The sequence below is a fragment of the Balaenoptera physalus genome, assembly GCF_965194825.1.
Source record: "Balaenoptera physalus genome assembly, chromosome: 5".
Classification (NCBI taxonomy): Eukaryota; Metazoa; Chordata; class Mammalia; order Artiodactyla; family Balaenopteridae; genus Balaenoptera; species Balaenoptera physalus.
In genome coordinates, this window is record NC_138884.1 from 76,831,615 (window position 1) to 76,855,268 (window position 23,654).

The following is a 23,654-nucleotide window of genomic DNA, read 5'->3' on the forward strand; positions in this document are numbered from 1 at the left end:
TGTCAGCAGAAGAGAGAAGAAGATCTCTTAGATCCTGAATCTGCCGGATAAAATTGTGTCTTTAAAGTCACAGACCTCTCGACAAGATTGCCTTTCCTCTGTTGGCCATGGTTTGTTAGTTCTTTGCATAGTAGTTCATGTATGGTTAAAGCAGTCATTTCATCACTATATGTCAGAGCCCCTGGCTATTAAAGGAAAAAAGCCAAGGACACTACACCCACAGATATAAATTTATTTATTTATTTATTTATTTTTGGCTGTGTTGGGTCTTCGTTGCTGCGCGCGGGCTTTCTCTAGTTGCGGCGAGCGGGGGCTACTCTTCCTTGCGATGCGTGGGCTTTTCATTGCGGTGGCCTCTCTTGTTGCAGAGCACGGGTTCTAGGTGCGCTGGCTTCAGTAGTTGTGGCACGTGGGCTCAGTAGTTGTGGCACACGGGCTCAGTAGTTGTGGCAAACGGGCTCAGTAGTTGTGGTACATGGGCTCAGTAGTTGTGACACACAGGCTCAGTAGTTGTGGCACACAGGCTTAGTTGCTCCACGGCATGTGGGATCCTCCCGGGCCAGGGCTCGAACCCGTGTCCCCTGCATTGGCAGGCGGATTCCTAACCACTGCACCACCAGGGAAGTCCCTACACCCCCAGATATAAGAAAGGGAAAAAATTACAGAGACTGGAATTCACAGTGATCCAGAATGCAGTTGGTGTCTTGGATAATGTATACATGAGTTTTGTCCAAAGGGATGAAAAGATCCACAGTGGTTCCCTTCCTGTAGTAACTCCATCCCTTGGTTAAGTGGCAAAAAGGCTTGATTGAAAAATGTACAGTCTCTTTCATTTACATCTTCCTTATATTATTTCTCTGAGCCTCAGTTTCTTCATCAGTAAAACAAGAACTAATAATCCCTACAATATAAAGTGGTCCTGAGAAGTACATGAGGTAACATATATAGAGCATCTATATACATCCTTCTTTAAGGCATTTATCTGGGTTGCTTGGAAGAGATAGTCTGACCTTACCAAGATTAAAGGTCTAATGTGATTGCAATTGTTAGGGGCCCTGATAGTTCTTGTTACCGTTATTAATTGTAAGTAATTAACACCAATGTTCACAGTGCAGAGAAAGGAAACAGGCAGGAGGCAGGAAAATGCTTAAACTGTGTCATTAAACAGGCCAGGCAGATTGGTCTCCACCGACCTCCCAGGCAGAGTTTAGGAGCTGTCCGCCGCTTGTTACTCCTGCCTTTTCCCTCCTCAAGGCTCTCATCCCACAACAGTCCCACAAAATGTGGTCCTTCGCAGGCCTTTGGGGGAAATGTCCTGCTGTCATTTGCTGTAATCTGACTTGGCAGGCAGCCCTCTCTGCCTTCAGTTGTGCTATCTGCAGGGCAGATTGGTGCTTGGTCTCCTCCAGGCTTGCAGATAAACACCCTTGGCCACAGCCTGGTGAGCTGCAGGGCCAAGTCGCTGGGAGGAGGAGCCTTGGACTGAAGAAGGGGGACTTGTAGGTCTTTTGGATATGATAATTCCCTCAATGGACTATCGTGTGTCCTTTGATGACCTTGAGCCGTTGCATGAGGGCAGGCATGTTCCCAAGGCCCTGGGACCTTCTCCAGGTCTCACCCCATCCTGAAAAGATAAGGCAACTGTTCGCCATTCAAGAGCAAGGTAACAGCTTAGTGGGTTGAGACCAAGGGTTCAAAACCTTGATCCGACTGCTAGCTTGGGGAAACACCTCAACCTCCCTTTCCATCAGTTTCCTTGTTTACCTTTTCCCGCAAAAGGGACGCTAACGTGGTGTGCTTCACACGCCCCTGGGCCCCATAACAGAAGCTGGATGGGCTGCACACCTAGGTGGGTAGGTCAGGTTGACTGCAGGGGAGTGGGCAATGCCTCCCTAGGAAATATTAGTCTTATTTATTGAATTCTAGGTGGAATGGTGCTACTGCTTTAGAAGAGTGGCCCGGTCTCAGCCACCAGACTCCCTTGGTTCAAAACCCAGCTCCACCTCCTACTAGCCTTGTGACCTGGGATGGGTTATTTAACCTCACTTTACCTCAGCTGTAAAATAGGCTTATTGTGAAGTTGAAATGAGTTGAAAGGTACAAAGTGCTTAGAATAGTCCCTGGCACAATGTCAGCTATTACTAGTATTATTTTCTTGAAAGGAAGGCACCCTGGGTAAAATCAGTCAGATCTGGGTTAGAGAGCCAGTCCCGCCATATAATTACTAAACTAAAGAAGCAATTTAATATCTCTTCGTGTGAGTTTCATCATCTGGAAAACAGAATACTTACCAAACCCAGTGCTGTCACGAGGAATAACTGAAATGGTTTTATATAAAGTGCCTGGTATATAGTAAGCACTCAATAAATGTTAAATTGTATATTATTATAGGAAACAATTGTTATATTGGATACAGCTAGACTTCTAAGGCCATGCTACAGTTTGGATATGATAATGATGGAAACAGTAGTAACTTGAGAACCAAAGATTCTCTGAGCAAAACAGACTTCCCAAAAGGCCCCCAAAGGCTTAAAAGGAGAACCTGATTAACAAAGATTATCTTGTTTATCTTGGACTTCCAGGGGAGGGGAACTGCCAGTTGAAATGCCTGAACCTTTGCAGAACAGTGGGCAGTAGGATTCTGCGATGTAAATAAACAGTGGGTTTTCCTGGAGCAGTGATTCCTGGCTTCCTGGTTTGCAGTGTCTCCTTTTTAGATTTGAATTCCTCACTGAAAGTGGAGAAATAGGGTCTGCTAGGATTCTGACTACTTAAAAGGCCATTTTGTAAGATGCTACCAAGAGGGGACGTATGAGGGATGCTCTAAAATGTGTCCTCCTCATTGTCTCAGTATCCGTGGACTCCCCGGTGGTACATAACTATTCTTGATATTTCTGTGCTGGTGTCACATAGACTCACTTTCATGTGGGTGGCAAATTTATTGTCCTCTGACAGGGCCTCCAAAGTATCAAGGGCTTTTCAAAACCATTTGGAAGGAAGGCTACATCACTCTTTCTGGGTTAATAGGATTTAACCATCTGTTATCTCCAAAGAATAAAGGTTTACATGAAAGCCATACAAATTGCAAAGCACAAAAACTGCACTGAGCTGAAATCAAAAACAGAAAATGTTGGTTGTCCCCTATAAACTTTTTACATTCATCTTTTCCTCTTACTTTGTTCTAAGGGACATGAGGACACCACAGTGACCTGTTGCTTAGTTACCCACAGATATATTTCAGATCAGTATAAGGAAGAACTTTCTAAAAATTAGAGTTGTCCAAAAATCCAGTAGTTTGCCTTTAGGTCACTAAGCAACAGTGACCTGTTGCTTAGTTACCCACAGATATATTTCAGATCAATACAAGGAAGAACTTTCTAAAAATTAGAGTTGTCCCAAAATCCAGTAGTTTGCCTTTTAGGGCACTGAGTTCCCTGTCACTGAAGGTGATTGTTTTTTGGTATATTTAGTACCTGGTACATGTTTGCTGAATGAATGAGTGACAAAGAAGATTTGTGTTTCTCTAGCAGCATATGCCGCTCATCTGTAAAACAAAGACTATAATCACTGATCTCATAGGATCATTCTAAAGATTAAATGAGAAAATACATGGAAAGTACCCAGCATAGTATCTTGCACTTAGTGAACTGCTCATTAAATAGTAATAATCATTATGTTTTATTTTATATTATATTCTAAAAGGAGAGAAGGGGTTCCTGGGATTCAGGTAGAGGGTAGACAAGATGACCTCCAAATTTGAGATTTGCGGTTTCTGTGCTTATCTCTCTATTCCTGTTCTCTTCACCCCTGCCCTTCTGTGTCTGCCTTTCTAGAAGAACTTCTCCCCCCTGTTCCAGGGAGCCATGCTCCTTGACATGGTAGATTGACAATACACTCCTAACAGTGGTTAGGTTCTGTCCCAATTAACCAGAAACTTTCTTTTTTTAGTATCACTAATATGTGACTTGAAATGTGTGGACTTAAATTCCACCATTATTTTCCAATGACTCTTAGTCGCTTCTTGGGTTTGATGCATTTGTCACAAGGACATAAAAGACTTCACCAACAGCAGAGTGGAAACTCTCCAAGAATTTTCTTTAATGGCCTCTTGGTGCAGAGCATGACAACAGCACACATATGATGGTGAGGGCTAAATATGTCATTGCTATTTGTTGAGATGATTTACATAACTTGCTTATGACTACTTCTGTCAGTCGCATGGCCTGTTTGAATAGTACGCTGTGTGTTTAGGCTTCTGCATACTCATGTTAATACATGAGTCATCCGGTGTTTTCAAACTCCTCATTAATTATTATCATTATGCTTGTATTATGTCTTCCACAGCACACATACAAACTCAGCTATTCTACCTGTAGTCTTTTTTCCCCTTTGGGACCCTAGCAAATTTGGTTTAACAGTCATCTCTGAAGACTTCTGTGTTCTAACTTAGCAATGGATTAAAAGAAAATTATTAGGTTTTTATACCAGGGCAGAACTGCTATCCCTAAGTATGTAGCTATCTAAGTGGCTGCCACTCAGCATATTGTCCCTAAACCCTGAACCGTGCAGACAAGCGTCGGAGAGGATCCTGGGGAATGTGTACCGCATTCCTGGGGAATACCCCTGGAAATACAGAGACCCCGTATTCACTTCATATTGCTGCTGTAACGAATTAAACTTGGCATCTTAAAACAGCACAGACTTATTTTCTCACAGTTCTGGAGGCCAGGAGTTTGAAATCAAGGTGTTGGCAGAGCCCTGCTTCCTCTGGAAGCTCCAGGAAAGAATCCTTCTTTGCTTCTTCCAGCTTCTGGTGCCTCCAGGTGTTCCAGGCTTGTGGCTGCATCCCTCCGGTCTCTATCTCTGTCTTCACATCACCCTCTCCTCTGTATCTGTGTCTTTTCTTCTGTCTCCTAAAAAGACACTTGTCATTGGATTTAGGATAAATCAGATAATCCGGGATGATCTCATTTCAAGATCTTTAACTTAATTACATCATCAAAGACTTTTTCTAATAAAGTCACATTCACAAATTCTGGGGGTTAGGATATGGGTATATCTTTTGGGGGGACACAGGCCCCTCCCACTACTTATAGAGAAATTCCTTGTCCACTTAGAGGCTGAAATATTGTGCAGAATCCAGCAAGGAGAGTTAGAATTGGCAGCCTTCACCACTACCATTATTTATTCCTATCTTCAAAGTACAATAGCTAAGTGTTTCATATTCTAAAGACCTACTGAATTTTTTTAGTCAATAGTGTAATTTATCTACAAAAGCAAATCAGTAGGGGCTTCCCTGGTGGCGCAGTGGTTGAGAATCTGCCTGCCAATGCAGGGGACACGGGTTCGAGCCCTGGTCTGGGAAGATCCCACATGCCGCGGAGCGACTAGGCCCGTGAGCCACAACTACTGAGCCTGCGCGTCTGGAGCCTGTTCTCCGCAGCAAGAGAGGCCGCGATAGTGAGAGGCCCGCGCACCGCGATGAAGAGTGGACCCCGCTTGCCGCAACTAGAGGAAGCCCTCGCACAGAAACGAAGACGCAACACAGCCAAATAAATAAATAAATAAAAATTAAAGGTGCTAATAATTAAAAAAAAAAAAAAAAAAGCAAATCAGTAAAGGTCATTTTAGGTTGCTTTGATATACAAGTAGTATCCTGGTTAAGGAAGTGATTATTCCACTGAACCCTGAGCCCAAAGCACAAGTTTTCACTTCCAGGAGCCACGTTTTCAAAGGGACCTTAACAAACTAGCGGGCATCCAGGGTGGACCCTTTACCACTACCTGGACTACCCAGGAAGACAACTGGAAGAACCAGAGACAAAAAGACAAGAGAGAAACCACAATACTGTCTTTAATTTGGGGGACTGTCATGTTTTGAGGGCATGAATGTGATCTATGTTACACTGAATGGCGGAACAAGAGCCAAAGGTCATATTAACAAGAGGGAAGCATTCATTCAGCTGTTGGCAAACTGCTGAGCTCCCCATCACTGGAGGTGTTTCAAACAGAAGCTGATAGGTCATCTGTCTGGGATGTTGTAAAGAGGATTCTTGCACTTGGTGAGAATCTAAGATCATTACCCAACTCAAAATCCTGTGACTTCTAAATAATTTTAAAATCTCAAATATAGATCATCATGTGGGAACATCAGACACCAGCGGGTGGATTCCTCTTCCTCTTCCTTGACTGAGGAATTTGCTCAGGTTCTTCCTCCCACCTGGATTTCTTCCCACTTGCCCAAATCCCATTTATCTTTCAGGATCCTCCCTGAGGACCATCTGTTCCATGAACTTTCCTTGACTGTTCTGGGCCAGACTACACTGCTATCTTACTCCTTTCCCTCCACACTTGTGTCCCTGGCTCCTATTTTGGAGGACCATACTCATTGTGGATTCTCTTGCAGTGTTTTAACTATTTTTTTTTTTTCTGTATGTAAGCTCCATTTTCATAATAGACTTAAACTCATTGAGGATGAAATCGAATTGCTATGGGAACTCCCACAGAAATGCAGACAAATGTCAGGCAGGTAATAGATGATATGTGAACACCTGTAGAATTGAAACAGTAGAAAAATGTTGAGAATTCAAATACCTTCCTCCACCTTGTCCTTCCTTCCTTAAAGCTTGGTTGTCTGTTAAAAAAAAACCATAAGCATTTCCTGAGTATGTTTTTCAGCTTTGAGTGGAAGAAGTCCAGCCTGCTTCTTTACCATGCTTCTCCTCTGACATCAGCACTGCCCAGGACCCTATGGCAACTAGCTGCATGAACAGAGCCCTTGGTCAATGCAAAACACTCTACTTTCATTTTTGTTATTGGCAGGGGGTCTGTTCCATTTCACCGTGTTGGTAGACCAGAAACTGGAAGGATATCTCTTCTGGGCCAGAGTTCTTACAAACAAACCCAAGTTTTAAAGGTGTGCCATGACACCCCAGGGGAAAGACAGTAAAATCTGTCAAGAGAGGCAAAGCTCCTCGGGCTTGTGAAAGTCCATCACTAACTTCTAAAACTTGCATCTATTTGGCTTGCCACCCGGGACTCTTCTCACTTAACACTTCCCTTGTTTTTCCCACTTTCTGAACATCTATGTTCTCAGTTATTGACTCCAGATATATTACATTGTCTCCCTTTAGTTCAGTTCTTTCATTTCCTGACCATATTTCAACTTCTTTAAAGACCATTTATATATTTTTTTTCTGTCTTTTCTAGTGTTGGCAACACTATGCAGACTTGTGTCATTCACAGACTGCGTTAATGAATTGCTTACTCTCTCGGAGACCATTGATTTAGATATTAAGTAGCAGCAGAGCTAACCTTGACATTTGCAGCAGCCCATACGCACCTGCCCTCCCTCTGTTCCCTCTGTCTGTCCTCTGCAATGCAAATGGCGCCCCTGCCTTCCCAGCCTCCACTTCCAACCTAGGCTCTTGGTTCAAAGACAGTTTTTATCCCATGTGTGACTATTTTTATTCAGGTCACTAAAGCACTAATTTCTCCCTATTACGTATGTGTCTATAAGCTAAGGAATAGCCCACAGAGCATTTCTTCATCCTCTTATACACCTTAGTTCACAGTTGGTATTTATAAAAAAATTGATGGCACTTTGATACCTCCAAGTCTCACATAATTTATCTATAATTTAAAATGTAACTGTAAATTTACTTTGTTTAATAGAGGAAGATAGAGTTTGCCCTAACTTTGGCAATTACTTTCCCCCAACAATCTAATTTAGGAGGTGAAGCCAGAGCTATGGCAGTGGTTAGACGAACATGCCTGCTAGATAATCATTTTAGAAAGAGAAACGAGGCCGCTGGTGTGAAGAATTTATTGGCGCTAGTCCACCCTATTCCTCGGTGGGTGTATTTCTTTTTTTTAATTTAAATTTTATTTATTTACTTATTTATTTATGGCTGTGTTGGGTCTTCGTTTCTGTGCAAGGGCTTTCTCTAGTTGCGGCAAGCGGGGGCCACTCTTCATCGCGGTGCGCGGGCCCCTCACTATCGCGGCCTCTCTTGTTGCGGAGCACAGGCTCCAGACGCGCAGGCTCAGTAGTTGTGGCTCACGGGCCTAGTTGCTCCGCGGCATGTGGGATCTTCCCAGACCAGGGCTCGAACCCGTGTCCCCTGCATTGGCAGGCAGATTCTCAACCACTGCGCCGCCAGGGAAGCCCTGTGGATGTATTTCTGGTCTTCGTGGTTCCAGATGGTGTTCCTGACTGTAACTATGATCTCTGCACTGAGGTGTGGCCTTAGTGACCAGTTTGAAACCAACTCTGCAGCCTTTCTGCCCTGCGGAGCTTCATCCAAATTTTAAAGTATCATCAACAACAGGAAACCCTTAAGCTCAGTTTTGTTTTAATGGCTAATTCATCTTGGATTTTTAAAAAAATTTTTAATTGAAGTATAGTTGATTTACAATATCGTGTTAGTTTCAGGTGTACAGCACAGCGATTCAGTAATATATATATTCTTCTTCAGATTCTCTTCCCTTATAGGTTATTAGAAAATATTAAATATAGTTCCCTGTGCTATACAGTAGATCCTTGTTGGTTATCTATTTTATATATAGTAGTGTGTATATGTTAATCCCAACCTCCTAGTTTATCCCTCCCCCCAACCCCACAAGCTTAGTTTCTTGAAGGGAAAGGCTAAGGGATTCTTAGTCTTTACGTGTTTGAGACACACTGTAAAACATTAAGGTTGGTTGAAGGGATTCAAAGATTTTGAACATTAAATAAGTCAGCAAAAATTACGAAGCACACTGAGTACAGTAGGACAGAGTCTCATGCTGTTTGTATGGCCACAGTCCACAGCGTGTCCTTGCTCTAGAGAGCAGTTTCTATCACTTGACTGGGCTCTCTTATACACTCACAGAACAAAGCTCTTTCAGGATCCAATAGTTTTGTGATCATTTTGGGGACCTGGCTGTAGGTTACACTTTCTTCCTCTCGTTTGAAGCCGGTTCTTCCTCTTGCCTCATGAGCCCTTCAGCAAACGGCTCACCTGGTGCCTCTATCAAGTATAACAATCAGTTAGAGCAGTCAATTTAGACCTTGGTTAAAATTTAGTGGCACACCTGTGACAAGGTTGTAATTCTCCACTTTTGCCGTTGCACCTGGCTGGGAACCAGGGCGGGTGCCAGGAAAAGATTAAGGCCCACAGGAGGTGTTGGAAGCAGATCTGGGTCTTAACTACAGCCTAAACACCCTACTCTCTCTACCTGAGTCTCTAAAAATAACAGTGACAGGGCCATGAGTAGGTGAGGCAAATGCGGCACTCACCTTAGGGTGCAAATTTTAAGGGGGCACCAAAAAAAACACTTAGTAATCACTGTAAGTAGTATTTTCATGTATTATTTTTAAAAACCAAAATTAATGCAAAATAAATCCATGGTGATCAAAATTTAAATAAAGACAAGGATTGGTAGCTCAAGTTATCTAAAGGTTATTTAAGATTATCACTTAGTCAAAAGAAATTGTCAAACATGGCAATTTCCTCAACTGAAAATCAGACAGGCAAAGAGGTAGATTTTGAAAATAGTATTGATGGGCTTGCTTCCTTTAAAGCCAGGGAAATGAAACTATGGGAAACAAATTTTGGTTTTAGTATAAGTAAAATATTTAAACTTAAAATAATGTTGTACATTTAATATACACATTTTTCATGTTTCCCACATTTTTTCAACTGTCTTAATGATCTGGGGAAAAATTAACCATTAAAAAAATACACAAAAACATGTATATCAGTACTCACGTTTCCTTTTGCCTTAGGCTGCAACACGGACCACATAGTGCGGATAGGATAAAAGTATCTGTTATTTAGGAATGTCTTCAGTGGATTTTTTCTGACACTGTTTGTCATAGGCTAAGTAGGAATTTTCCAGAAGCCTTTTCCAGAAGGCTTTCTGACAGATAAGGGGAGAACGCTAATGGTCCAAGGTGCCTGACTAATAAGGCTCCTCACACACTTTCCTTCTCAAAGAGCATCTGGAGCTTCAGGATTTCTAGTTTATCCCATCGCCCACCCCTCCGTCAGCGGCCCTTGGCCTGCCACTATTTTAATTTTTTCATTTATTAGTGAATTTCAGTAAAAGCTCCTCAGTGTTTATCCTCTGGATAGGAAAAATTATCTCTGATTTACCATTTGTTTAAATGATTTCCATTTCTTTTGTGTTACATATGTCAGGATATTTTAGAACAACAAGAGTTGTCAAAATAAAGGAATGCTTACAAACAAATGGGAGAGCCCCAAATTCCCCAAATACCATCCGTTCTTCAGATCAGATTATACGCTGAGAATTCTAATACTGGAACTGTTTAGCCATTAAGGACTTTATTCTGTTTATATAAATCTAACTAATGCCACTAAATATCTTTGCATTTTCTAAACTGTTCCTAGCCCTTGCTTTTGCTTTTAAAAGTATCTACTTCTCTACTTTATTACCCTTAATTTTTTTTTCCCTCTGTGGCCAAGAATTGCTAATAGATTCGTTCAGGCCTCAGGGCAGTGTCCTGTGCTCAGCCCCGGCAGGACTGCAGTAACAGCCAAGGCGTGTATTGCCACCAAGAAAGCAGATGCAGTCTTTGGCTGTGGGAGCAGTTGGTTATTCCCGCTTCATTCTGTCCTGGACGCTATCCATACACTGTAGGAAGGACACTGTTAAGTTGGGAGCTTGCAGAAGAGTGTGGTCAGCCTCTTGGAGTCTGAAGGAAACCTGAAGGAATGTCAGATGCACCTAAGGCTACTGAACCTAGGGGAGGACTTGGGGGCTGTCTTCATATAATTGAGGGATTTAAGGAATTAGACATATTCTAAATGGCACCCATGAGGGGGTGGGTGAGTTCCAGGGAGGCAAATTTTTGGTCAATATATGGACTTTCCCTCCCTAGGAGAGTAGAGCTATCCAAAGGCAGAATGATCTATTTTATAAAGTAATTAAGGCCTATTTCATCTAAGGACCATCTCTCAAGGCTCCCTTTCAACCCCAAAAGTTTCTGGCTACCATGATTCATGTTTGTCAAGGGTAAAGTACCAATGCAGGACACACTGCCATTTGACTACAAGGATACATTCTTCTTAATATTATGAGGTCCCATTACTATTGTTTGAATAGCGCATGGGACTCATGCAACTATTCAAGAGATGCTTTAGAGTCATGTCTCGACCTTTCAGTAGAAGGAAAATGGGAAATTGTCAGTGCAGCATGCCAGATGACATGTTTATCCAGCACCTTTCCAAAGTGGAGTATATGGATTATTCTGACTACATAGGATAACCATTTTCTATAAAGCCAGCATGCATTTAAAGGAAACTTAGTGGGACAATAGCCAGCAGGGACCCCATTGTTCTGGTAGGTTATCTCATACGAAATTTTTTCTACTTCCATATAGGCTATATCCCAAAGGCTGTTCTTTTGTGTGTGTGCTTTTTTATCATCCAGTTTTATTGAGATATAATTGACATACAGTACCGTATAAAGTATACAGCATTATAATTTGACATACATACATCATGAAATGATGACCACAGTAAGTTTACTGAGCATCCATCATCTCATATAGATATAAAATAAAGGAAAAAATTGTTTTCCTTGTGATGAGAATTCTTAGGATTTACTCTCTTTAATATATAACGTATGGCAGTGTTGACTTTATTAATCATGTTGTACATTACATCCCTAGTGCTTATTTATCCTATAACTGGAAATTTGTATCTTTTGACCACCTTGACCCATCCGCCCTTCCCCCCACTCTGGTAACCACAAATCTGATCTCTTTTTCTCTGAGTTTGTTTGTTTGTTGAAGTATGATTGACCTACAGCACCATGTTAGTTCCTGGTACACTGCATAGTGACTTGATATTTCTAGACATTACAAGATGATCACCACGATAATCTAGTTATGATACGTCACCATATGAAGATACTACCCATTATTATTGACTGTATTATTTCACCCCCTGACTCCTTCATTTTGTAGCTGGAAGTTTATACCTCTTAATCTCCCTCCTAAAGCCTGTTCTTAAGGATATTAAGTCTTCAGTCTATTGAATTTTCCAGTGCAGGCGACAGTGTACCCATGACCTCTAACGACCCTCTTGGCTGTGGATGGTGCTGATTCACGTTTGCTATGAAATGTATCTTTGTTGACAAGCCACAGACGTTTAGAATTTGAAAGTTAGGTAGAAAAAGTTCTGGACAGATTTCAGGCAAGATAAACCAGCGGGAAAGGAAGCAGGGATTAAGGACAAACAGAAATGGAGATTTTGTTATTTTTCCTGGCACTTCCTGGCGTGACATTGGTGGACTACACATCTCTATAAAAGTCCCCTCGGGTGTCTCTTCCACCCCACATAAGAGGAGAAGGAGGAAAAATGGTTCCCAAGTCACAAGAGCATTGTATCAAGGCAGAATAAGAGTTCCATCCCAAACCACACACCCAAGGAGGCAATCTACTTCCTGCTCTTTCTCGCTCCAAACTTCAAAAAAGCCACCCTGCAGCTCTCTTGCCTTACCCCAGCCAGGATCAGAGTGCTGACAGCTGACACATTGACTGATGTGGGTGGATGGGCCATCTCACTCACTTTTAGGGGACAAAATAGTTTACCTTTTAAGCCTTAATCATTTTTGATAATTTCTTCTCAATTCATCAGCAAGGCACATATATGTCTAAAAACATGATACATCATACATGCTTATGAGATGTAAACTGGAAATAAGAAACGTCAGGTAAATGATATGAATCATATTTTTTTTAAAGTCTACTTAGTTCTTTCTTTAGAGCCCAAACTGTTTTGTCAGCCAGTTCTCTTTTAATCTGTGTCTATTCGTATAGGCTTTATTTAGTCTAAAGCGAAATCGAAAAATATATACAGCAGTGTTTACATTAATATTATGTGAAGAATCTGATTTTCTCATAGGGACAATTGCCAGGGAATTCAAATTGGTCTCAGAGAAAAAAGAAAGAAAACAAAAACAAATTAGCGTTGGAGCTAAAACCTGCCGTTTTTGCTTGCCCCAATTCACTCATCCTGTGTCAGGCATTTTAACACTCAGTAAAGTCAAAGAATCTCTTTATTCAGAGATCTTGGGAAAACCCATCTGCAATGTGGTCTAAAGAGATTTTTAACCTTCTAATTTCCTGGGGCTCTTTTATTTAGTTAGTTACATTTTGGGATTCTGACTGGTCATAATCAAAAAAGATGCTGGGAGAAAAGTGGCAAAATGGTGAAGAGCAGTAAGGAGTCAGTGCAACTCACAAGTTACTTACCTACTGCTCCTCAGTTTCCTCATCTGTTAAATTAAAAACAAAACAAAATCCCTGGGGATTTGTAAGGATTAAATAACATAATATATATAAGGCCCCGGCATAGTGCCTGGCACATGGTGCCTGGCATACTCAAAAAGCTGTTATAAAGAAAGAAAAAAAAAGATTTTCCCAAAAGCCAACCACCCCAAAATAAAACACCTCCACTTTATTAGCACAGATACATAGAACTCTATTTCTGAAAGGGATTTCACAGTATCTAGTCTGATGGTTTGCTTTTTTTTTTTTTTTTTTTTTACTTAAGCCACAGTCCTTTGAACCAAATATTATGAGGACTTTAACGTGTGAAATAAAAGTGGAGCTGGGTCTGGGTGGAGTGGAAAAGTGGACACAGCCCACCATCCCCCCTTCCCTTCCCTGGAAGACCCTGAGGCAACTGACACACCTTCCAGAGCAGAGTGAAAACCAAAAATCTGGTCCAACTCCACCTTTTCACCAACAAGGGAATGGCCTAGAAATGTGACGTTGTTTTTCCACTGGTCCAACCAGAGCTATCACCTGCATTCCTATCAGTCTCCCGTAGCGCACAACAAGAAAGAACACGTGGGAGTATTTGACCCAACTCTTGCAGGTCTAAAGATCTAGAGCTTTAGTTCAAAATATGTGAACTTCTTTTCCTATAGCAGATGATAACCTTTGGGTGGCCCATTTCCATTTTCATGTTTATTTTTCAACTGTTTTTCATGCCACTTAAAGCATTTCCTGTGTGGTTCCAGTACCTTCTATCAGCCTTGAGGACAACGAGAAGCTGTGTAGGTTTCCATGAAATTTGACTAGAAACAATTTCACCCCCTCCTGCACCCTCTACCTTAGCTGCCTGTGGTCTCTTTTGATGCTAAATAAAATGCTATGCTTTCTAAATGTTTCACATTCAGGGTACTTTACTTCCACCTCTTGACCAGAGCGTTCTTCAAGCCATATTACTGCAGTACAGAAATGTAAACACGAAGCTGACTCAGTGAAAGTTTGAAGTCAATGTATTTTCTTTTTGAGATAAGGCTATGTTTGTACAAACAACCTCGGACTTGATTTGGAAAAGAAAAAACTGCAAGGCAGTTTATGACTGCTGTGCTGTTTCCAAACGTGGCTAGTTTCCTGTTAGGTTATTCATGTGTCCTTATGTTCCTGTGGAAAGCTTCAAGTTATTTTATTTACTTTCAGAAAAGAAGAAAGTTGAGTTGGGGGCTGGGGTATTGCAGGATTCTTTGTTGTCATGAGCGCTGACCCAGAGTCCCCTAGCGCTGACCTCTGTGTGCACTGCTTACCCGGGCTTCTCATTACTGTGTTCATGTCCACCTCCTCCAGACTGGGGACTCCATGAGGGCAGGCATGTCCTTTAAAGCTCTCTTGAAAGTCTCCCTTCATAGCCAACTCATTACCTAGCTCAAGGTTGGCGCTCAAAAAATGTTTTTTGAAAACAGAGATGTTTATGATTATCATTGTTACTCATCTCACATTACTGCAGCCCATTAATAAAAATGACTGAAGGCCAAAAAATAGGTTTATTGACTGATCAGGAGACTTCCTAGATGTTAATCCGGCATGTTGAAAACTCCATTTTAAACTCTGATACTAAAGGAAAATACATAGTGTGATAGTATTCTGCTAGTTTGAAAAAATATTATAGAATTGAATGAAAGAGAACTATGAGAACAAAGCAAAAAGACCCCTTAGAGGAACTCTAGCTTTCAGTTTCCAGGCCAATTGAGCTAGACTGGAGACAGAAGGACTTCAGTAACAAATACATGTAAGAATAGTTAATATTTATTGGGCACTTACTATATTCCAGGCATAATTCTAAGAGCTTTATGCCTCATATCTCATTTAATCCTCACAACAACCCTCTGAGGTAGGCTGTTATTATCCCCACTTTACAGACATGGAAACAGAGGCTTAAATCATTGGCACACAGTGGTGGTGGGATTGGCCCAGGCAGAGTGGCTCCAGAACCCACTTTACCACTACATGACTGAGTAAATGAAACGCATACAGAAGAAAACAATGCTTTCGTCATCGTAAAAATACAACTGCCCCAAGAGCTCTCATTTCTTCTCAGATGATTTAGCTGAAGACCCAGAGGTCCTATATTTTCTGAGTTTTGGAGAACGGTAGGGAAGACAGATACGAGAAAGCCATCAGAGCATTAACTGTTTTTCTTCTCGTCCTGCTCTGACAGAGAATTTTATAAATCACTGGGCTATTTTATTAACAAATTACATTTCAGAGGGTGTATTTCTGGGCATTTCCCAGATCTTACCCCAGTAATTTTCACTACACCAACATGAGGACGTTAAAGGGAAATACTATTCCTGCTGGGATAGGTGGTTAAACTGAGGCATAAGGAGGCAAGGCTGCTGGCCCCAGGTCATGTCAGTCACCTGAGTGGGCACTCAGCCCTGGCCTTCTGAGTCACGGCCCGGTTCTGTCCACTGGCGGCACCGCCTCGCACCCATAACCAAGATGAGCAGTCTTGTTTTCTTTTAGGTTTGTGGATGGCTCCTAGAAGATCTTGATTCTCTCCGGAGGATACATCGTTTATCTGGGTCGGTTTCCTGTCACACTGCCCTGTCCCCACCCAGTCAACCATGAACCAGCTGGACCCTGCTGAGGACCCAGATGCCAGCCCTGCCCCGCTGTGTGTGGTGTGCGGCCAAGCCCACGCCCCTGAGGAAAACCACTTCTACACCTACACGGAAGAAGTGGACGATGACCTCATTTGCCACATCTGCCTGCAAGCTCTGCTGGACCCTCTGGACACTCCCTGCGGACACACCTACTGCACACTCTGCCTCACCAACTTCCTGGTGGAGAAGGACTTCTGCCCTGTGGATCGCAAGCCTGTGATCCTGCAGCACTGCAAGAAATCAAGCATCCTGGTCAACAAGCTCCTCAACAAGCTGCTGGTGACCTGCCCGTTCACAGAGCACTGCGCGCAGGTGCTGCAGCGCTGCGACCTTGACCATCACTTTCAAATGAGGTAGGGAGGGGCTTCTCCTCGGCCAATCCAGCGAAGCCCCGCCCTCAGGGCGGCCGCTGGAAGGGTGGGGTGTTCCAGGGCCCGGCTGCTTCCCGAGATGCCTATTTCTCTGGCTTCTGCTTTGCAACCAATGGAAGGAGTCATTCAAAATAAGAAAGGTCTTAGGTATTAATGGCTGTGGTTCAGGGTGAGGAAACAGTATGTGGTAGAGTTGTGGGGTGTGAGTTGCGTGTGTGTGTTTATAGGACTGGGGTTTTTTGTTAAAATATACGTCACATAAAATTTACCATTTTCAGTCTACAGTTCAGTGGCATTAAGCCGCTAGCAATCGCCATTCTACAATAGTTTCTGTCTCCATGAATTTCAGTGCTCTAGGAACCTCATATAAGAAGCATCATTCAATGCTTGTACTTTTGTGACTGGCTTAGTTCATTTGTGTCCATTTGAAATGTGAAAGATACTGGAAAATCTGATGAGCAGCTTTCTCTGAGGCTCCTGGTCCCCAAAAAGATTTCCTGGAGGGCATTGCTTATCTTTTTTGTTGTTATTAAATTTATTTATATTATTTATTTATTTATTTATTTATTTTTGGCTGTGTTGGGTCTTCACTGCTGTGTGCGGGCTTTCTCTAGTTGTGGTGAGCACGGGATACTCTTTTTTTTTTTTTTTAATTTTCTTTTATTTATTTTTTTATACAGCAGGTTCTTATAAGTCATCCATTTTATACACATCAGGGTATACATGTCAATCGCAATCTCCAACTTCATCCCACCACCACCACCACCCCTGCTGCTTTCCCCCCCTTCGTGTCCATACATTTGTTCTCTACATCTGTGTCTCAATTTCTGCCCTGCAAACGAGTTCATCTGTACCATTTTTCTAGGTTCCACATATATGCGTTAATATGCAATATTTGTTTTTCTCTTTCTGACTTACTTCACTCTGTATGACAGTCTCTAGATCCATCCACGTCTCTACAAATGACCCAATTTCCTTCCTTTTTATGGCTGAGTAATATTCCATTGTATATATGTACCACAACTTCTTTATCCATTCGTCTGTCGATGGGCATTTAGGTTGCTTCCATGACCTGGCTATTGTAAATAGTGCTTCAATGAACCTTGGGGTGCATGTGTCTTTTTGAATTAAGGTTTTCTCTGGGAATATGCCCAGTAGTGGGATTGCTGGGTCATATGGTAATTCTATTTTTAGTTTTTTAAGGAACCTCCGTACTGTTCTCCATAGTGGCTGTATCAATTTACATTCCCACCAACAGTGCAAGAGGGTTCCCTTTTCTCCACACCCTCTCTAGCATTTGTTGTTTGTAGATTTTCTGATGATGCCCATTCTAACTGGTATGAGATGATACCTCATTATAGCTTTGATTTGCATTTCTCCAATAACTAGTGACGTTGAGCAGCTTTTCATGTGCTTCTTGACTATCTGTATGTCTTCTTTGGAAAAGTGTCTATTTAGGTCTTCTGTCCATTTTGTGATTGGGTTGTTTGTTTTTTTAATATTGAGGTGCATGAGCTGTTTATATATTTTGGAGATTAATCCTTTGTCCATTGATTCATTTGCAAATATTTTCTCCCATTCTGAGGGTTGTCTTATTGTCTCATTTATGGTTTCCTTTGCTGTGCAAAAGCTTTTAAGTTTCATTAGGTCCCATTTGTTTATTTTTGTTTTTATTTCCATTACTCTAGGAGGTGGGTCAAAAAAGATCTTGCTGTGATTTATGTCAAAGAGTGTTCTTCCTATGTTTTACTCTAAGAGTTTTATAGTATCTGGTCTTACATTTATGTCTTTAATCCATTTTGAGTTTATTTTTGTGTATGGTGTTAGGAAGTGTTCTAATTTCAGTCTTTACATGTATCTGTCCAGTTTTCCCAGCACCACTTATTGAAGAGGCTGTCTTTTCTCCATTGTATATCCTTGCCTCCTTTGTCATAGATTAGTTGACCATATGTGTGTGGGTTTATCTCTAGGCTTTCTATCCTGTTCCATTGATCTATATTTCTGTTTTTGTGCCAGTACCATATTGTCTTGACTACTCTGGCTTTGTAGTATAGTGTGAAGTCAGGGAGTCTGATTCCTCCAGCTCCTTTTTATTCCCTCAAGACTGCTTTGGCTATTTGGGGTCTTTTGTGTCTCCATACAAATTTAAAGATTTTTTGTTCTAGTTCTGTAAAAAATGCCATTGGTAATTTGATACAGATTGCATTGAATCTGTAGATTGCTTTGGGTAGTGTAGTCATTTTCACAATATTGATTCTTCCAATCCAAGAGCATGCTATATCTTTCCATCTGTTGGTATCATCTTTAATTTCTTTCAACAGTGTCTTATAGTTTTCTGCATACAGGTCTTTTGTCTCCCTAGGTAGGTTTATTCCTAGGTATTTTATCTTTTTGCTGCAATGGTAAATGGGAGTGTTTCCTTAATTTCTCTTTCAGATTTTTCATCATTAGTGTATAGGAATGCAAGAGATTTCTGTGCATTAATTTTGTATCCTGCAACTTTGCCAAATTCATTGATTAGCTCTAGTAGTTTTCTGGTGGCATCTTTAGGATTCTCTATGTATAGTATCATGTCATCTGCAAACAGTGACAGTTTTACTTCTTCTTTTCCAATTTGTATTACTTTTATTTCTTTTTCTTCTCTGATTGCCATGGCTAGGACTTCCAAAACTATGTTGAATAATAGTGGCAAGAGTGGACATCCTTGTCTTGTTCCTGATCTTAGAGGAAATGCTTTCAGGTTTTCACCATTGAGAATGATGTTTGCTGTGGGTTTGTCATATATGACCTTTATTATGTTGAGGTATGTTCTCTCTATGCCCACTTTCTGGAGAGTTTTTATCATAAATGGGTGTTGAATTTTGTCAAAAGCTTTTTCTGCATCTATTGAGTTGAACATATGGTTTTTATTCTTCAATTTGTTACTATGGTGTATCACATTGATTGATTTGTGTATATTGAAGAATCCTTGCATCCCTGGGATAAATCCCACTTGATCATGGTGTATGACCATTTTAATGCGTTGTTGGATTCTGTTTGCTAGTATTTTGTTGAGGATTTTTCCATCTATATAATCAGTGATATTGGTCTGTAATTTTCTTTTTTTGTAGTATCTTCGTCTGATTTTGGTATCAGGCTGATGGTGGCCTCATAGAATGAGTTTGGGAGTGTTCCTTCCTCTGCATTTTTTTGGAAGAGTTTGAGAAGGATATGTGTTAGCTCTTCTCTAAATGTTTGATAGAATTCGCATGTGAAGCCATCTGGTCCTGGACTTTTGTTTGTTGGAAGATTTTTAATCACAGTTTCAATTTCATTACTTGTGATTGGTCTGTTCATATTTTCTATTTCTTCCTGGTTCAGTCTTGGAAGGTTATACCCTTCGAAGAATTTGTCCATTTCTTCCAGGTTGTCCATTTTATAGGCATAGAGTTGCTTGTAGTAGTCTCTTAGGATGCTTTGTATTTCTGCAGTGTCTGTTGTAACTTCTCCTTTTTCATTTCTAATATTATTGATTTGGGTCCTCTCCCTCTTTTTCTTGATGAGTCTGGATGATGGTTTATCAATTTTGTTTATCTTCTCAAAGAACCAGCTTTTAGTTTTATTGATCTTTGCTATTGTTTTCTTTGTTTCTATTTCACTTATTTCTGCTCTGATCTTTATGATTTCTTTTCTTCTGCTAACTTTGGGTTTTGTTTGTTCTTCTTTCTCTAGTTCCTTTAGGTGTAAGGTTAGATTGTTTATTTGAGATTTTTCTTTTTTCTTGAGGTAGGCTTGTATAGCTATAAACTTCCCTCTTAGAAATGCTTTTGCTGCATCCCATAGGTTTTGGATCGTCGTCTTTTCATTATCATTTGTCTCTAGGTGTTTTTTGATTTCCTCTTTCATTTCTTCAGTGATCTCTTGGTTATTTAGTAATGTATTGTTTAGCCTCCATGTGTTTGTGTTTTTTACGTTTTTTCCCTGTAATTGATTTCTAATCTTATAGTTTTGTGGTCAGAAAAGATGCTTGACATGATTTCAGTTTTCTTAAGTTTACTGAGGCTTGATTTGTGACCCAAGATGTGATCTATCCTGGAGAATGTTCTGTGCACACTTGAGAAGAAAGTGTAATCTGCTGTTTTTGGATGGAATGTCCTATAAATATCAATGAAATCTATCTGGTCTATTGTGTCATTTAAAGCTTCTGTTTCCTTATTAATTTCTGTATGGATGATCTGTCCATTGGTGTAAGTGAGGTGTTAAAGTCCCCCACTATTATTGTGTTACTGTGAATTTCCTCTTTTATAGCTGTTAGCATTTGCCTTATGTATTGAGGTGCTCCTATGTTGGGTGCATATATATTTATAATTGTTATATCTTCTTCTTGGATTGATCCCTTGATCATTATGTAGTGTCTTTCTTTGTCTCTTGTAACATTCTTTATTTTAAAGTCCATTTTATCTGATATGAGTATCGCTACTCCAGCTTTCTTTTGATTTCCATTTGCATGGAATATCTTTTTCCATCCCCTCACTTTCAGTCTGAATGTGTCCCTCGGTCTGAAGTGGGTCTCTTGTAGGCAGCATATATATGGATCTTGTTTTTGTATCCATTCAGCGAGCCTGTGTCATTTGTTTGTAGCATTTAATCCATTCACATTTAAGGTAAGTATCGATATGTATGTTCCTATTACCGTTTTCTTAATTGTTTTGGGTTTGTTTTTGTAGGTCCTTTTCTTCCCTTGTGTTTCCCACTTAGAGAAGTTCCTTTAGCATTTGTTGTAGAGCTGGTTTGGTGGTGCTGAATTCTCTTAGCTTTTGCTTTCCTGTAAAGCTTTTGATTTCTCCATCGAATTTGAATGAGATCCTTGCCAGGTAGAGTAATCTTGGTTGTAGGTTCTTTCCTTTCATCACTTTAAGTATATCATGCCACTCCCTTCTGGCTTGTAGAGTTTCTGCTGAGAAATCATCTGTTAACCTTATGGGAGTTCACTTGTATGTTATTTGTCATTTTTCCCTTGCTGCTTTCAATAATTTTTCTCTGTCTTTAATTTTTGCCAATTTGATTACTATGTGTCTCGGCATGTTTCTCCTTGGGTTTATCCTGTATGGGACTCTCTGCACTTCCTGGACTGGGGTGGCTATTTCCTTTCCCATGTTAGGGAAGTTTTCGACTATAATCTCTTCAAATATTTTCTCGGGTCCTTTCTCTCTCTCTTCTCCTTCTGGGACCCCTATAATGCAAATATTGTTGGGTTTCATGTTGTCCCAGAGGTCTCTTAGGTTGTCTTCATTTCTTTTCATTCTTTTTTCTTTATTCTGTTCTGCAGCAGTGAATTCCACCATTCTGTCTTCCTGGTCAGTTATCCTTTCTTCTGCCTCAGTTATTCTCCTATTGATTCCTTCTAGGGTATTTTTCATTTCAGTTATTGCGTTGTTCATCTCTGTTTGTTCTTTAATTCTTCTAGATCTTTGTTAAACATTTCTTGCATGTTCTTGATCTTTACCTCCATTATTTTTCCGAAGTCCTGGATCATCTTCACTATCATTATTCTGAATTCTTTTTCTGGAAGGTTTCCTATCTCCACTTCATTTAGTTGTTTTTCTGAGGTTTTATCTTGTTCCTTCATCTGGTACATAGCCCTCTGCCTTTTCATCTTGTCTATCTTTCTGTGAATGTGATTTTTGTGCCACAGGCTGCAGGATTGTAGTTCTTCTTGCTTCTGCTGTCTCTCCCCGAGTGGGGGCTACTCTTCATTGCAGTGTGCGGGCTTCTTATTGCAGTGGCTTCTCTTGCTGCAGAACACGGGCTGTAGGCATGCAGCTTTCAGTAGTTGTGGCACGTGGGTCAGTAGTTGTGGCTCGTGTGCTCTAGACCGCAGGCTCAGTAGTTGTGGTGCACGGGCATAGTTGCTCCGCGGCATGTGGGATCTTCCTGGACCAGGGCTCGAACCCGTGTCACCTGGATTGGCAGGTGGATTCTTAACCACTGCACCACCAGGGAAGTCTGCTTATTTTTTATGTAAGGAAAAAATGTCTCCCACTTTGGCCCATGATTATTAGAGTTTTCTCTGTATGAGAATTGGCAACGTCCAAGTCTCCTTTGAGGAGTTGTGAGGTATTTTCAACTAAGTTTTTAAAAGGAGAAATTTAGAAACCTTTTGTCCTTCATGTGATTTGTTCTGCAAATTTTTCAGCCAAGGTACACACACTGGTGGTAGAACACCGGTCTGACCACTCCTGCTGGTGGCCAACATCACCCACTCCACCTGTCCGCCTCTTACTTCGTCCACTCACATTGTCATGGTCCTGAATGTTCCTCGTGTGGATGGCCCAGGGGCACCCCTGGGTCTTGGGCATAGGAGTCACTCTCTTAGAGCATTTAAGGTGCTTAATAAAGCGTGAACGATAATACCATAGTTATTTTGTAAGAGGAAATTTGGAAGCTGGTATTTATCTTGGTTCCTTTTGTAACAAGAGCAAGAGGCAGGTGCAAGTGTTTTTTCTAAAGGTCACATTCCTTAAGTCATGAATCTGAGTCTTTGTCTTTGGGGACAAGCAGAATCTCTAACATGGAAGTTTGCGTCCAAAGCAATGGCCTGGGTGTAATGCTTCACACATGTTTTCCGTATAATTACGTCAGTGAACTCACTTTTCTCCTCTAGATGTTGCACCAAATGCATCTATCTCAGGTTTCTGGGCTGCCTCTGACCCTCTGTGATTGTTGGTTTGTAAACTAGGATGTGGCTCTTCTCTGATTGCCCGGAAGGAAGTGTGGCCAGAGGAGAAGGGGTAAGGGAGTCTATGTGTGACCTTTGTTGCAAGTTTTACCCAGGTAGGAGAGGCATTGTCTGGATGGGGAGTTGGTCTGGGGTCAGAGGTTAGATGCAGACAGATGCTGATGGGGGGCCAGGACCAAGACTGAGGTCACACTGGGTAGGGGAGGTGAGGAGCATGAGGAGGAGAAAAGGCTCTGGTAGACCTCCCTCCCACATTCCTGTGTTCCCGACGTTTGCCGTCTATATATTTGTTTTGGGAGGTGTGTTCGTTTCCTATTGCTGTTCTAACAAATGATCACAAACTTAGTGGCTTAAAACAATCCAACTGTGTTATCTTACAGTTCTGAGGATTCGACGTCCAACATGGGTCTCGCTAACATCAAGGTGTTGGGAGGTTAGTTCCTTTTGGCTCTAGAGGAGAATCCCTTTCCTTATGGCCTCCAGCTTCCAGAGGCCACCTGTGTTCCTTGGCCTGTGGCCTCTTTCTCCATCTTCAAAGCCAATAGCGTCAAATCTCTATCTCTCTTCTCCCATCTTTCTCTTCTTTCTCTCTGTCTCTCTCCTCTCCTTCCATCACCA

The 23,654-nt window shown here is 41.3% G+C and overlaps 2 protein-coding genes across 8 annotated transcripts in view; one reads left to right on the forward strand and one right to left on the reverse strand.

Annotated features, from left to right (window-relative positions):
* Window positions 1-23,654, reverse strand: part of FIP1L1 (factor interacting with PAPOLA and CPSF1) — a 313,257-nt gene that overhangs the window by 89,073 nt on the left and 200,530 nt on the right. The window lies entirely within an intron of this gene.
* Window positions 1-23,654, forward strand: part of LNX1 (ligand of numb-protein X 1) — a 229,478-nt gene that overhangs the window by 73,220 nt on the left and 132,604 nt on the right. For 5 of the 6 annotated variants that reach the window (XM_082462242.1, XM_082462241.1, XM_082462244.1 and 2 more), the window contains exon 2: window positions 15,808-16,300. The exons of the other annotated variant lie outside the window; for it this stretch is intronic. In XM_082462242.1, coding sequence (XP_082318368.1) covers window positions 15,909-16,300 — 392 coding nt within the window. In that variant the 5' untranslated portion in view covers window positions 15,808-15,908. The remainder of the gene's footprint in view (window positions 1-15,807; window positions 16,301-23,654) is intronic. 6 annotated transcript variants of the gene reach the window in all.